This window comes from Pleurodeles waltl, chromosome 9, assembly GCF_031143425.1.
Source record: "Pleurodeles waltl isolate 20211129_DDA chromosome 9, aPleWal1.hap1.20221129, whole genome shotgun sequence".
NCBI classification, from domain to species: domain Eukaryota; kingdom Metazoa; phylum Chordata; class Amphibia; order Caudata; family Salamandridae; genus Pleurodeles; species Pleurodeles waltl.
In genome coordinates this window covers 306,645,415-306,658,844 of record NC_090448.1, presented here as the reverse complement: position 1 = coordinate 306,658,844, position 13,430 = coordinate 306,645,415, and the positions used below count along the sequence as shown (strand labels likewise).

At 49.6% G+C, this 13,430-nt stretch overlaps 1 protein-coding gene across 1 annotated transcript in view; it reads right to left on the bottom strand.

Annotated features, from left to right (window-relative positions):
- Window positions 1-13,430, bottom strand: part of FANCD2 (FA complementation group D2) — a 1,182,674-nt gene that overhangs the window by 727,175 nt on the left and 442,069 nt on the right. Inside the window, exon 22 of the mRNA XM_069206781.1 lies at window positions 7,548-7,621. Within this exon, the coding sequence (XP_069062882.1) occupies window positions 7,548-7,621 (74 nt within the window). The remainder of the gene's footprint in view (window positions 1-7,547; window positions 7,622-13,430) is intronic.

Sequence of the window (13,430 nt, the reverse complement as noted above, 5' to 3'; positions counted from 1 at the left end):
TACTGCCTGTGGAACTGGCATTTAGGGAAGGCTAGTCCCAGAGAACAAGCTGTAGCCTGCCCTTGATTACAGTGTTCCAGATCTGAGCCAGCTTTTTCACCATACTGGAGGGAGCCAACAAAAAACATATCCATCAAATTTACATGGACATCTCCCCTGAATAGCCATGAAACGAAGTGAGGCATGGCAGAAAATGGATACTGATAACTCCATTGACCATGCCATAGAGGCTATAATGTCTAGGAGTGGGCTCAGGATTTGCTTTGCTTAACTCTTTTCATCCCAAACAACCTCTGCAATTTGGTCTTGGAAGTGGTCCTGAAGGTTATGCAGACCATTGTAGTAAAGTAGCATCTTTCTGACATAGTTCCTCCCACTTTATGACTAGTATCAGTATGTTTCTACTGTAGTATTATGTGATCTTGCTAACCAGAACCTCAGTTTCAGTGTCCTCGCTCCTAAATTAGTTGGTAAGTTACTTTTACACCCCACAATTGGCATACTGGTGCACCCATGTACGTCCCTAGTATATGTACTTAGGTACCCAGGGTACTGGTATGCCAGGGGTGCCCCAATGGGCTACAGCATGTATTGTGCTACCCATGGCACCCATGCAAACTGTAACTACAGGCCTGCCATTGCAGCCTGTGTGAAATGGTGGGTGCATCTTTCACCCCAGATATAAGGGTTACTTTATATTGTGGTTTCTGCACTCTAAACTTATAAGTCACCCCTAAGGTAGGCCCTTCGGCCCAAGGGCAGGGTGCCTGGTTATCAGAGTGAGGGAAACCCTGCATGAGCAGAGGTACCCCTACAAACCCCAGACTCCATTTTCTAGGCTTTGTAAATAAGGGAAAGCCATTTTAAAGTATGTAGTGGACACTGGTCAACACAAGTGGTCCAAGTTTATAATGGATTCACTGAACCCAGGCATGTTTGGTATCAAATATGTTGGAATCATGCAACTACAACGATTCCAGTACTGGCTGCATGATACCATGTACTCTGGGGTTCCCTAGGGGATTCCCTATGTCTGGCTGTACAGCCTTACACGGTCTGTATGCCAGCCGGTGCTGCTGCTGACACAAGACACTGTTCTGCCCTCCTGCTGCTGAGCCTAACTCGGGCAGGGGAAGGCAGAACAAAGGATTTCCTATAGAGGAGAGGTGTGACCACTTCTCCCTCTCCCAGGTGTCACTGGGTTGGGGTGGAGGTGCCTCTGAGCTCCACCAGACTGCTTTGGAGGGCACGTTTGGTGCCCTCCATGCATAAACTGGATTAATCCAATGCAGGAGCCCCCAGCTCCCACTCTGGTGTGAAACCGCACAAAGGACAGGGGAGTGACCACCCCTTGTCCAGCTACTCGCCTAGGAAGATGCAGAGAGCTCCTACAGGTGGACACTTAATTCTACCATCTTGGAAATAAGATGAGCAGAGGCCCCTGGGAGCATTTGACTGTTTAGTCGAGCTGGGTGTTGTCCCTGCCCCACTCCACCCTCACCATAGGTGGGTCATTGCAGAAAGTGCCCAACCCCCTTCTGGGGTTACTAAAGGGCTCCCCTGAAGATGGGACCTTAGATCCGTCTGCTTGTCTCCTCGCAAGACAATTCTGCAACCTGGACACCCGAACCACTGCTGACCTTCACTGGGACTGAGAGCAAGACTGTAACCAGTATGAGGGCTTCTACTGCAACTTTGTTTCCAAGTTATGCAAGACTTCTGCAACCTCTGTCACAGAGCACCCTCAAGAGTCATAAGGACACTACCTGCACTTAGGACAGCAAGAAGGAATCTCCCTAGAAGTGAAGGAGTCACTTCCCTGCATCTGCAGGCAACTTAACGTCGACAACCAGTTTGTGGATCCTGCTGGCCCATGGACTCTTCAAGGCTCTACAACACAGGGAGTGGTTTTGTTGCTCTCTAGAGGTCTGACCTGCCTTCTTCATAACTGAGAAGTATGTGGTCCCTCACTGGAGCTGCTTGGCCGTAACCCCTGTGCACAGTGTCTGTTTGCCATTGACAAGGCTTGTTGGCCCTTCACTCCAAAGACATCCTAGCTCCAAGAAGCCCCAGCCCCTAGCACTACACGGCTCAAAGAACGACATCCTTCCTGCAACTCCTGAGATGTGGGCATCCCTCTTTGCTGTGCTGCTGAGGCCTTCCTGCGACTCCCTGTGCCTGCTTTTAGAGGGTTCTGCTGGGGGTTCTCCTGCTTGCTGAGGGCTGGCCATGACTTACCTGCAAAGGTAGAGTCTCCTGGACCTTGCTGGACCCTACAAATCTGTAACACTCCATGCAGTGCCTTTCTGCATGTGCCTACGCTTGTTGGTGGTCCTGCTGACCACGGACCCATCTGTAATCCAACGACCGGCGTGGGACAGCTCGTGGACAACTCCTGGGATCCTCTTGCATCACCTGGACTCCATAGCTACACTTCTTTGACCACCCTTCAAAGCATCTCCAAGAAGGGTGGGCATTGCCCCTACACAGCCTGGGCACCCCTGGGTGGTCCAGACTCTGTCCCCACTTTCCTTAGGTCCTCTTCTCCAAAATCCACGCTTGGGTTCCACTGATCTGGTCCACAGGCCGTGACAGCAGCTGGACACCTTCAATGGGAGGTTACGACACAATTTCACCCCTTGGCACCTGGGTTCCCTGGTGCAGGTACTCCGCTTCTCTGGGTATCCACTGGTGGGGGCACTCTTGAACCTCACTTGTCCCAACGGGTTTCCTCGGGTCCTCTGGGAAGGGTCCTAAAATGCAAAAACTCCAACCGTGACATCCCCATGTTAGCCTATGGACACTGACCCAGGATTTCTACATGGGCACCTGGGGAATCCTATCTACCTACTTTGGGGTTTTAGTACTTCCCCAGCCCTAAGGGTCCTTGGTTGGTAGTGGTTTTCGCATCACATTTTTTAGTATATGGTCTGTCCCCCCCCAATAAGGGGCACATGTTATTTTATGCTTTTACTTACCTGTTTCCAAGTATATTTTTGTATGTTCATATCTCTGACTATGAGATATACCAAAGTTAGTTTAGTGTGTGTGCAATAAATAATACATTATTTTCTAACAATGGTGTGGTTCTTTTCTGTGTGTACATCATTGATTGGCCGGTGTGGTATTTGCAACTGCTTTACACCCTCCTTGATAAGGTATGGTCCACTTTTTCTCCCCATGGGTGGTACAAAGGTTTAAGAGGAGGAATAGGTTATCCTCAACTTCATACTTTCCTCTGAATCCACTGCTGAGTCCATCCAGTTTACCAACTCAGGGAGTTAGATTTAGATAGGTGGGGGTTCTATTTGTTGTAACTTGAGAAGGCAAAGCTCAAGTTAAAAAGGGAGCCAATGGCCCTTGAGAGGGAAGCCTTAGAGGTGGAGAGAGAAAGGAAGAATTTGGGGTTAGAACCCCATGGTGGCAGGACTAGAGACTCCAGGGTCAAGGAGGACCACTTTCACTCTAGGAATCTCAGAAGGACAGTCCCTGCAATTTTTTCAATGTTAACCTAAGGAGGGAAAACACATTCCGCAAACAACCAATTTAAGACTACTCATGAGACCAATCTTGTAGACTTAAGGTAAGTAGTGGACAAAAGTCAGAACCACACCAACAGGTCACTGCGGGCAGCAATGGGGCGGCCGGGTGCAGAGGCGTGATAAGACATTTGGTCAGCAATGAATTTAAATGGGGATTGGTCTCTGTGGATTTAGACTGCAGGCTCTAGCTGGGGTGCCAGTCGGGAACAAGCAAAACATAGGTCGCATACACGGGGTGCTCTGGGACGTAGGTGCACCTTTGGTTCTCTTCACCAGGGCCCAGGGGCGATGGATACAAGGGTTTCTTATAGTGTTGGGTTTCCTAGTCCAGGAGCACTCGTGTTTGGGGGGGTCCTGTGGTCTGTGGCTGCAGGAGTCATTGTGGAATCCAAGAGGGGTGAAATCACAGTGGATTCGAGCTCAGAAGAGCTGGGGGACACCAGGGGTCCACCTCAACTTGGGCCAGCGGAGACGGCTGCAGTGGTTGCTTGAGGTGTCGGGTGTCTCTCACCACAGAAGCCGTGGGAAGGGGGGCAGGCATGCAGGGGCTGCAGGCAACTTCGGGGAGTCCAGGAGGGGTGAAACCACGATGGACTCAGGCTCTGGGGAGCTGGGGAACTTTGTTGGCACCAGAGGTCCACTCCCACTCAGGTTGGTGACAGGGTATGCAGGGGTGACTTCAGGTGGCATGTCTTTGCATTTCGGGAGGCTGCAGAGTCCTTTCTTTAGAGCTGGATGGAAAGCAGCTCCGCAGCTCACGGCAGACTTGAGTCTTTTTCAAAGGCAGCCAGTCCACCCAGGCTTCTAGAGGTTCAGCTGCAGGACGAGCCATCTTTTGATGCAGAGTCCGTCGAGGGTTGCAGACAGGCTGGAGGGGTTGGTACGAGGTCAGCTGCTTCTCTTCTCTTCTCTTCTGTGGGTGCGAGTCTTCTTCGTCCTTGGTCTTCTTTGGTCTTCAGGATCTGAATTCTTCGGTTCAGGGGTGCCACCTAAATACTCAAGTTAGGGGTGTTGCAGGGAGTGCCAGGTGCCAGCCAAAGGGTTGCCCAGCTTTGGGATGGACTACTCCCTTTCTATGACCACTTCCGTTGGGAAGTGGGCATAACCCTGGCCCTAGTGGCCAAATTCCTTCCAAACCAAGATGGAGGAATTTAAAAAGTGTTGTCCACTTCAGTTCGTCCACCTGACAGGTGGGACTGGCATGAAGTGGGCACACCTCTTAATCTGCCTAATTTTCCTGCCAGTCTTGCTGCCAAAAGTGGGGTCAGGACAGGGGGTTGGTCATCTCTGCCATTTAGAGAGACCTGGGTCAAATTACAAAGGCGGCTAGGGCTTTGAGGCTTTGCGCCCTGGAGTGTCCATCCAGTGCAGGCTTTTGTCTCTGGAACTCGAGAGCACCGACACTCACCTTAGGGGGTCAGAAACATGGCTAAGGTGCCTGAACTGGTCAGAACCAGTCAATTATCACACCAATAGCTGGTAGGTTTCCAGCATGTATTGGTAAATTCAACACTGGCATCAGTGTGGGTTCACCAATACGAGGCGTTTGATACCAAACATCCCTATCTCCAATGAAACCACCATATAGTTGGGGAATTTGTAGTGACCAGTGCCCAGCACGTCTTTAAAATGGCTTCTAGGGTCACTTACTATGTATGAGAATCAACAAAGACATAGCAGGGGCATATCTGCTTGTGCAATATATTGCACCCCGCAATAGTGCTGTAAGGCTTGCTAGAGGGGTGACTTACATATATGCAGTGTTAGGGGACATGGCACACTGGCTATGTGCCATGTCGTGTTTTCACTTTTATCTGCACCAAGAGACGCAGCCTGCAACGGCAGCCTGTTATGTGCTTGGTGAGGGGTCCCTTAGAATTGCACAATTCGTGCTGCAGCCCTTAGGGACCCTCTTTAGTATCCCAGTCCCTAGGTACTGGGGTACCATTTATTAGGGACTTACAGTGGGTGCTAAAGGTTTTACCAATCGAGGAAATGACTGTGCAGATTTAGGAGGAAGAGATTTGGCACTGGTGACCTGGTTAGCAGGAACGCAATGCACTTTCAGTCGACATTACATCAGATACCAGGCAATAAGTGGGGGCTAAGCATGCCAAAAAGGATGCTTTCCTACACCCTCGTCTTCTGAATCACTCCAAGGTAGGCACCAAAGATAGTACTGGGACTGACGCCAGTGGAAACACTGTTAGTGGCAGCTTTAGTAGCAGGGTCCTCAGATGCAAGGGCGACACCTGAGGGAGGATGGTTATAGTTGACCGGCGATGTAAATGTCTTATCGGCGAAAGACCAGACCGAGGCAAACAAGTTTCATGGGGCTGGAATGTGCACCAGGGAGAACTGGAGTATGGCAGAAAAGTAACAAAACTGCTTGAGTAAAGTTTATGACCTGCGCCTTATCAGCACCAGGTACTGGGAACTCAGGGTGTGCCAAGGGTGATATCATGTCTGCTGTCAGGGCAGAAGCAGTACCAGGGTGATATCCACCAATCACTTTTCTTAGAGGATGCTGGAGAGAGAGAGAGAGGTCAATTAAGACTCTGACAGGCAGTTGGCATGGTGGCAGAGGGCATATTGTTTACCACTGTGGCCTGATTTCTGCCTCCTCACCACACAATGAAGAGATCTCTGCCAACCCTGTGTTGATCTCTGTGCTGTCACCACAGCTCTTTTGAAGGCACAAAAAGTTTGGTTTATGTTCACCATATTTCTGATGGCCGTGCACCAAACTTTAGTTTTTCAGAAACAAACTCTCAAACGGCGACCTGTTTGTAAAACACAAAACAATGTCCCCCACACCCGAGGAGGTCTCGGAGTCCTTTGCCCTGCCAAAATAAACTTTTTGACAGCAGACTATGCTGTTGGAAAACAATGGTTCAGCGGACTCATAACAGAGGGTTTGGCAAACAGGATACTCTGTCACATTTCTGTCAGACTATCCTATCTACCAAACTGTAAATGAGGCCCAGAGCCTGGGAACTATATTTCCATCCTAGGGTGCTACTCCTGGAGTGGAATCTGTCTCTGGATACCGAGGAATCCCTCTTACGCCACGTCCTAATGCATTTTTTTTTCTCATGCCGTTTAATAATGTTTTCTCCTGCTTCGAATATCTGCTGGTCAAGAGAGGACAGGAATCTGGGGCAGGTCCTGGACCAGGACCGGGAGAGAGAACAACACTGAGTCTGCCAGTTGTTACACATGCCATAAATAGTTTTGCCTCTCGCTCATAGATGGCCTTCCATGTGCATGAAATCGCACAACTTTGAATTTTTGCTTAGGTCCCAAGCACCACAGGCAGACCTTGTGAATGTTATAACTTAACATTTTGGGTGGGTGGAGTCATCCTGCCTGAGATAATCAATTAAAAAATAAAGATTTCCATGTAGCGCTACTCTGGATCAGCCCAAATTAATGCTGAAAGAGTTGACATCATGGCCCTGGGATGCCGCCTATCTAGCTCTGATGTTGTCCAGGGTGGGATCTGGCACCCAGATGTAGGAGAGGGTCTCCTATTGCCACAGTAGAGTTGTTTCAGGTTTTATGGCTCAAGTATGGCGTTTGGAAAAGATTCATGAGGTGAGGAATCTGCAAACCTAAGTGTCCATCACAAACATTTTTACATTGGAACACTGATAGAGTTTTCTTAATGGAATTGAACAGTGTGGTCAAAGTAATACTTTCAAGAAAAATGTAAACAAAATACGTTTTCAAATAGTTATTGCAAGCACCTATGTACTACATTATAAAATTACAGTGAGCCAACTGCCATGCTTTTTTAAGCTGTAAACACTGCATGTAGCTTGAGCAGTCAAACAAACTCAATGATTTGCCCCATGCATTACTAGACAGGAAAGCACAGCAAGTGGGGAAAATCATCAAGAGCCTGTCTGACATAAGGCAGCAGGGTACGCAGTTAACATATTCTCTCACAGGCAGCATTTATATGAACATTGTAACAAAAGCAGAAATTCCATAGTTACATACCCTTTTACAGAGGGTTCGAAATCCACCACAAACTTCTCCTGGAAATTCTCCACCACACTTTTTCCAATCCAGTCCTGGAATGCATAATCAATCAATTGATTAAGTAAATATAAGGTTAAATAACTACATGAATGCAAATGGCCTTGATTTCAGAGTATTTTATTTTACACATTTTTTCTACAATGGTCGGATAGATCCACATTTGCTCATTATTATAAGTCTGAGCACATAGTATAGATAAAACCTTCTAAATCCACCTACAAAGGTCGTATACATGTTCGCTGAAGAGAAAAAAAAAGGTTAAAGATACACTACAGTTCGGTAAAAATGTAATTTAAAACATAAAATTTTAAACTAAAAAAACACTGAAATTCACCGGTTATTCTTAAATTAAGTAAATGTATCTTGTGCACTTGCCATACAGTGAAGTCATCAATGAGGTCATTTTAGTTTAAAAGAACAAGTTACTTACCTTCGGTAAAGATATATCTGGTAGAGACATATTCAAGTTGCAGATTCCTTACCTTAGAATTTACCCCAGGCGTCAGACTGTATCTGGAGATTTTTCTTTGAACAGTGCCCCTGCGTGCCATCGGGTGGCGTCGGTCGACTCCACGTGCATCGCTGGCATCGTGGTCGCTGTGATGATGTCGTGGTCTTATATAGGCGCCACTCCAGGGTGCTGAAGTCAGGTTCTTTTCACAACTTTCTACGCCAGTAGCACGAAGCCATGAACAACACTGAGAATGGTGTGCCAAAACTAGGGCGCTTAAAGGGGAGTTCCTGTCTCTAGAAATCAGTTCGCAGAGCAGGGAGGATGGGTGGGTCGGTAAGGAATCTGCAACTAGAATATGTCTCTACCAGAACTTGTTCATCTGATAGAGACTTCTACTTGCAGATTCCTTACCTTAGAATAGATACCTGGGCAATACCATCCCCGGGGGTGGGCTGCGAACTAAGATCACCCCAAAAGGTTTTGAAGGACCGAACGGCAGAAGAGGCCATCTAAGCAGATCTGACTATCCAGGCAGTAATGTTTAGTGAACACGTGCAGGGATGCCCAAGTTGCTGCCTGACAGATATCCAGGATTGGAACTCCGCGCGCTAACGCTATGGAAGCAGCAGTTGCTCTGGTAGAATGAGCACACAAACCCACAGGGAGTTGGTTTTTCGCCAAAGCGTAGCACATTTTGATGCAGAGGACTACTCATCACGAGATGGTCCACTTCTGCACCGCCCTTCCTTTCTTCGCAACAACATAACCCACAAAGAGTTGATCCTCTATCCCAAAATCTTTGATACGATTTAGGTAGAACACCAATGTTGCTTTTGGATCCAGGAGGTGGAGTCACTCCTCCTAGTGGGAGGGATGTGAGGGTGCGTAAAAGTAGGCAAAGTGATTGCTTGGCCTACAGGAAAAGGTGTCAGCACTTTGGGAAGGAAGGAAGCCCTGGTACAAAGCACCACCTTGTCAGGATGGACAGCCAGAAATGGTGGCTTTGAAGAGCGAGCCTGGAGCTCACTCGCTTGCGAGGAGAGGTGATGGCAATCAAAAAGGCCATTTTAAGAGTCAAGAGCCACAGGGGACAGTTGTGGAGTGGCTCAAAAGGAGCACACATGAGATATGTGAGGACCAAGTTCAAATCCCCCTGGGGCATTATGAACAGGAAAGGAGAAAACATATAGGTGAGTCCTTTAAGAAACCTCCCAAAAATGGGAGATTTGAACAGAGAAGGTTGGTCTGGCAGTCTTAAAAAGGCAGACAAATAACCCTTGAGGGTGCCCAGAGCAGAGCCCTGCTGGGCTTGGCAATAGAAAGAATAAAGAGGAGAACCCCCGACCGAGTTGCAGAAAGGGTATCAACAGACATGTTGACACACCATGCCACAGATTTGTTCAAATGACAGACGTATAGTGTTTTGCAGGAGGGATGCCTGGCTGCCAAGATAACTTCACAGACTTTGGACAGAAGTTAAAAAGCTGTCAACTGCCGTCGCTCAATATCCAGGCAAGGAGGCGGAGACTGGACAGGTTCTGGTGAAGGACCATCCCCTGCTGCTGCAACAGAAGATCCTCCTAAAGGGGCAGTCTGATCGGAGGATCAATGGCCATGGTCAATAGCTCGAGATACTAGACTCTTCGTGCTTAGTCCGGAGCCACCAGGATTACTTGGGCCTGTTCGTGCCTGATCTGTTTCAGAACTCTAAGCAGAAGTGGTGTTGGCAGGAAGGAGTAAAGGAGGCCTGAACTACACTTGTTACGAAAAGCTTCTTAGAGTGAGTGCAGAAACAGATGACGGTCCGTGTTCTCTGTAGAGGCCAACAGATCTAGCCAAGGCTCTCCACAATGCTAAATGAGACCTTGCACCACCTCCAGAGGGGGACACCATTTGTGATTGACTGTATCGATGGCTGAGTTAGTCTACTCTAGTGTTCAGAGAGCCCAACAGATGTTGAACCACCAGTGAAATCCTCTGGCGTTGCCAGCAATGTCCAGAGGTGAAGAGCCTCTTGACAGAGGGTCCACAATCCCACTCCGCCCTGCTAGTTGCAGTACCACATGGCGGTGGTGGTGTCGGTGAACACCTGCATCACTTTTCCTTTGAGAGAGGGAAGCAATGCTTTTAATGCCAGTCGGATCACCAGGAGCTCCAAAAGGTTGATGTGGAGTCAGGACTCCTCCGGTGACCAGAGGCCTCTGATCTCCACCTTTCCCATGTGGACGCACCATCCCAGGAGTTACACATCTGTCACTACTGTGAGATCTGGTTGGGGAAGGGAGAGATATCTGCTGTTTACCCAATCTGGATTCAATAGCCACCACTGCAGATCCAGTGCAGTCCGCTCCGACATCTGGACCCTGTCAGAGATATTGCCCTGATGCTGCGCCCAGTAGAACTTCAGGTCCCCTGGAGAGCCTGCTTATGCCATCTGGCATGTTGGACCAGCAGGATACAGGAGGCCATGAGGCCCAGCAGCCTCAGAGTAATTTTAACCAAAATCCAGGACAGAGGTTTAAACATAGGGATTCTAGCCTGAATATCCAGGACCCTCTTTATGACACCCGTGGCCAAGTGTGCCTTGACTTCCTCGCAAAGTGCCAAGTGATCCTCCGACAGATGATCGTATGATGGTGGCATGGTCAGAGGGGCGGTCTCAAAGAGGAGGGAGTAGCCCCTTCGGACAATTTGCAAGAACTACCTGTCCGTGGTGATGGATTCCCAGTGGGGCAGGTGATGGCGAATCCTGCCACCAACTGGTCCAGGATCTTCCAACAGACCAGGAATACTTGGCAGCAGTGGAGGGGGTGGGGTGGACAGGGTGGGCAGCTGGCTCCCTGATCCACAAGCACATAGGATCCGAAATCCACGGCTGCGCAGAGGCTGTGAAGCATGCGCGGGTTGGTGGCCAGTGGGAAAGGAACACAGATGGGTGCCCCTTCCATAGCCACAAAAGGGGCAAAAAGCATACTGTGAGTGGGGGGGGGGGGGGGGGGCGAGGAGCAGCTACGCGGCCAAGGGACCGAGTCATAGCCTGTGAGTCTTTAAAGCGGAAGTAGGAGGCTGGCCTGGTTTGTAGTGGGTACCTCTGGTACTTACACCTCATACAAGGGGTCCAGTTATCCCTTATTAATGAAATGTAGCCAGTGTCTAGAAGCCAGGCTCTCTAGAGGTATCTGTGGATGAGCAGCCAAGGCTTATCAAGGAGACACGCAAAGCTCATGCAATACCACTGTAGTCACACAGTACTCACACACATGAAAGAAAACACTCAGGGGGTCATTCTAACTCTGGCGGGCGGCGTTCCCCCCTCCGAAATACCGCACCGCGGTCAGTAGACCGCGGAGGGTATTCTAAGTTTTTCCCTGGGCTGGCGGGCGGTCGCCAAAAGACCGCCCGCCAGCCCAGGGAAAAACTCCCTTCCCACGAGGATGCCGGCTCGTAATCGAGCCGGCGGAGTGGGAAGGTGCGACGGGTGCTGTTGCACCCGTCGCGTATTTCACTGTCTGCCAAGCAGACAGTGAAATACTTGTAGGGGCCCCCAGGGGCCCCGCGAACCCCCCTACCGCCATCTGGTTCCCGGCGGGCGGACCGCCGGGAACTGGATGGCAGTAGGGGGGGGTCGGAATCCCCTCGGCGGCGCAGCTAGCTGCGCCGCCTTGGAGGATTCCAAAGGGCGGCGGTACACTGGCGGGAGACCGCCAGTGTTGCCGGTCCGACCGCGGCTTTACCGCCACGGTCGGAATGCCCTTGGGAGCACCGCCGGCCTGTCGGGGGTGCTCCCGCCGACCCTGGCCCCGGCGGTCTTAGACCGCCGGGGTCAGAATGACCCCCTCAGTGTTACAAAAATAAAGGTACTTTATTTTGATGACAAATACCAAAAATACCACAGAGGCTATACTCTCTTAGGAGGTAAGTAATACACAAATTATATACACCAGTATGCAGAAATAGGCATAAAAACAGTAAGAAAACAGTGCAATTAGTGAAAATAACAATAGTTACAAATGGGCCTAGGGGGAGCACAAACCATATACTAAGAAAGTGGAATGCAAAAGTCGGTCTCCCACCTAAAACGTGTAATGTGTAGAAGAGAGCTGGGAGTACTAGAAAACCCCAAAGGAAAGTACTAGAACCCACTCCAATGACCCGGAAAGCAAGAGTAAATCACAGTAAGGTTCCTAGAGCTCACACAGAAATGAGAAGAATTATGCAAGAAGCAGAAGAGACTGCGAGACATCAACAGTGGATTCCTTGACCAGAGGACCTGTGGAAGAAGGGGGTCAAGTCCAAGAAGCACAGAAGAGTCCAGAAAGAACAGGAGCCCCTGCTAACCAGGATAAAGGTGCAAAACAAGAACCTCCGGTGAAGAAGAACAGTCAGTACTGTACCCCAGAAGAAGGAGTCGGGTTCCTGGATGATGCAAGTGATGTCCCACGACAGATGGAGGATTGCAGTCTGGTTTGCGTCGCTGGAGTCCGCCAACAAGCCATGGCACACGCAAAGCTAGCAATTAGCGTAAAATGAGCTGCCTTGGATCGGAAGGGCCGGGAGGGAGAGTCAGAGGGGGTTCTCAGCAACTCTGAGAGCCCACAGGAGACCAGTCAGCTTCCGAATCTGAAGAACCACCCAGGAGAGAGACCCTAAATAGCCTTGAAAGGGGGATTGGTCAGTTAAACAGGTAAACACCTATCAGGGGAGGGCTCGGATGTCACTTGCTGGCACTGGCCACTCAGATGCTCACAGAGTTCCCTGCCAACATGGAATCCAAGATGGCAAAACCCAGGGACCCTCTGGAGGAGCTCTGAGCTCCACCCGTGGTTGGTGATGGATAGGGGAGATGTCACACACCCAAGGGTAGGTCGCTCCCCCTGCCGCTGCAGCTCCTCCAGGTTCCTGAGTTCCTGAGACCCACCCCACAGTAAGTACCCCCCACCTCCCAGCCCCTCGTTCTGCCCCGCGCTACTCACCCTCTCTCCTGCTCCTGCTTCTTTTCCTCTTTCCTTCTTCTCTGTTCTTCCTCCTCGCTCCTCGTCTGTATTCTTCTTCTGTACTCCTCTTCTCCCCGTCTTTTCTCCTCTTCTCTTCTTCCTCATCTTCTGCTGTGGTATTCTGCACTCTGTTTCTTCGTTTTTTGTATCTCCCTCCGTGTTCTTCTGTGTTCTTCTGTGTTCCTCTGTCTTCTTCTGTCTTCCTCTGTGTTCTTCTGTCTTCCTCGGTGTTCTTCTGTCTCCCTCTGTGTTCTTCTGTATTCTTCTCTGTTCTTCTGTCTTCCTCTGTGTTCTTCTGTCTTCCTCTGTGTTCTTCTGTCTTCCTCTGTGTTCTTCTGTATTCTTCTCTGTTCTTCTGTATTCTTCTCTGTTCTTCTGTATTCTTCTCTGTCT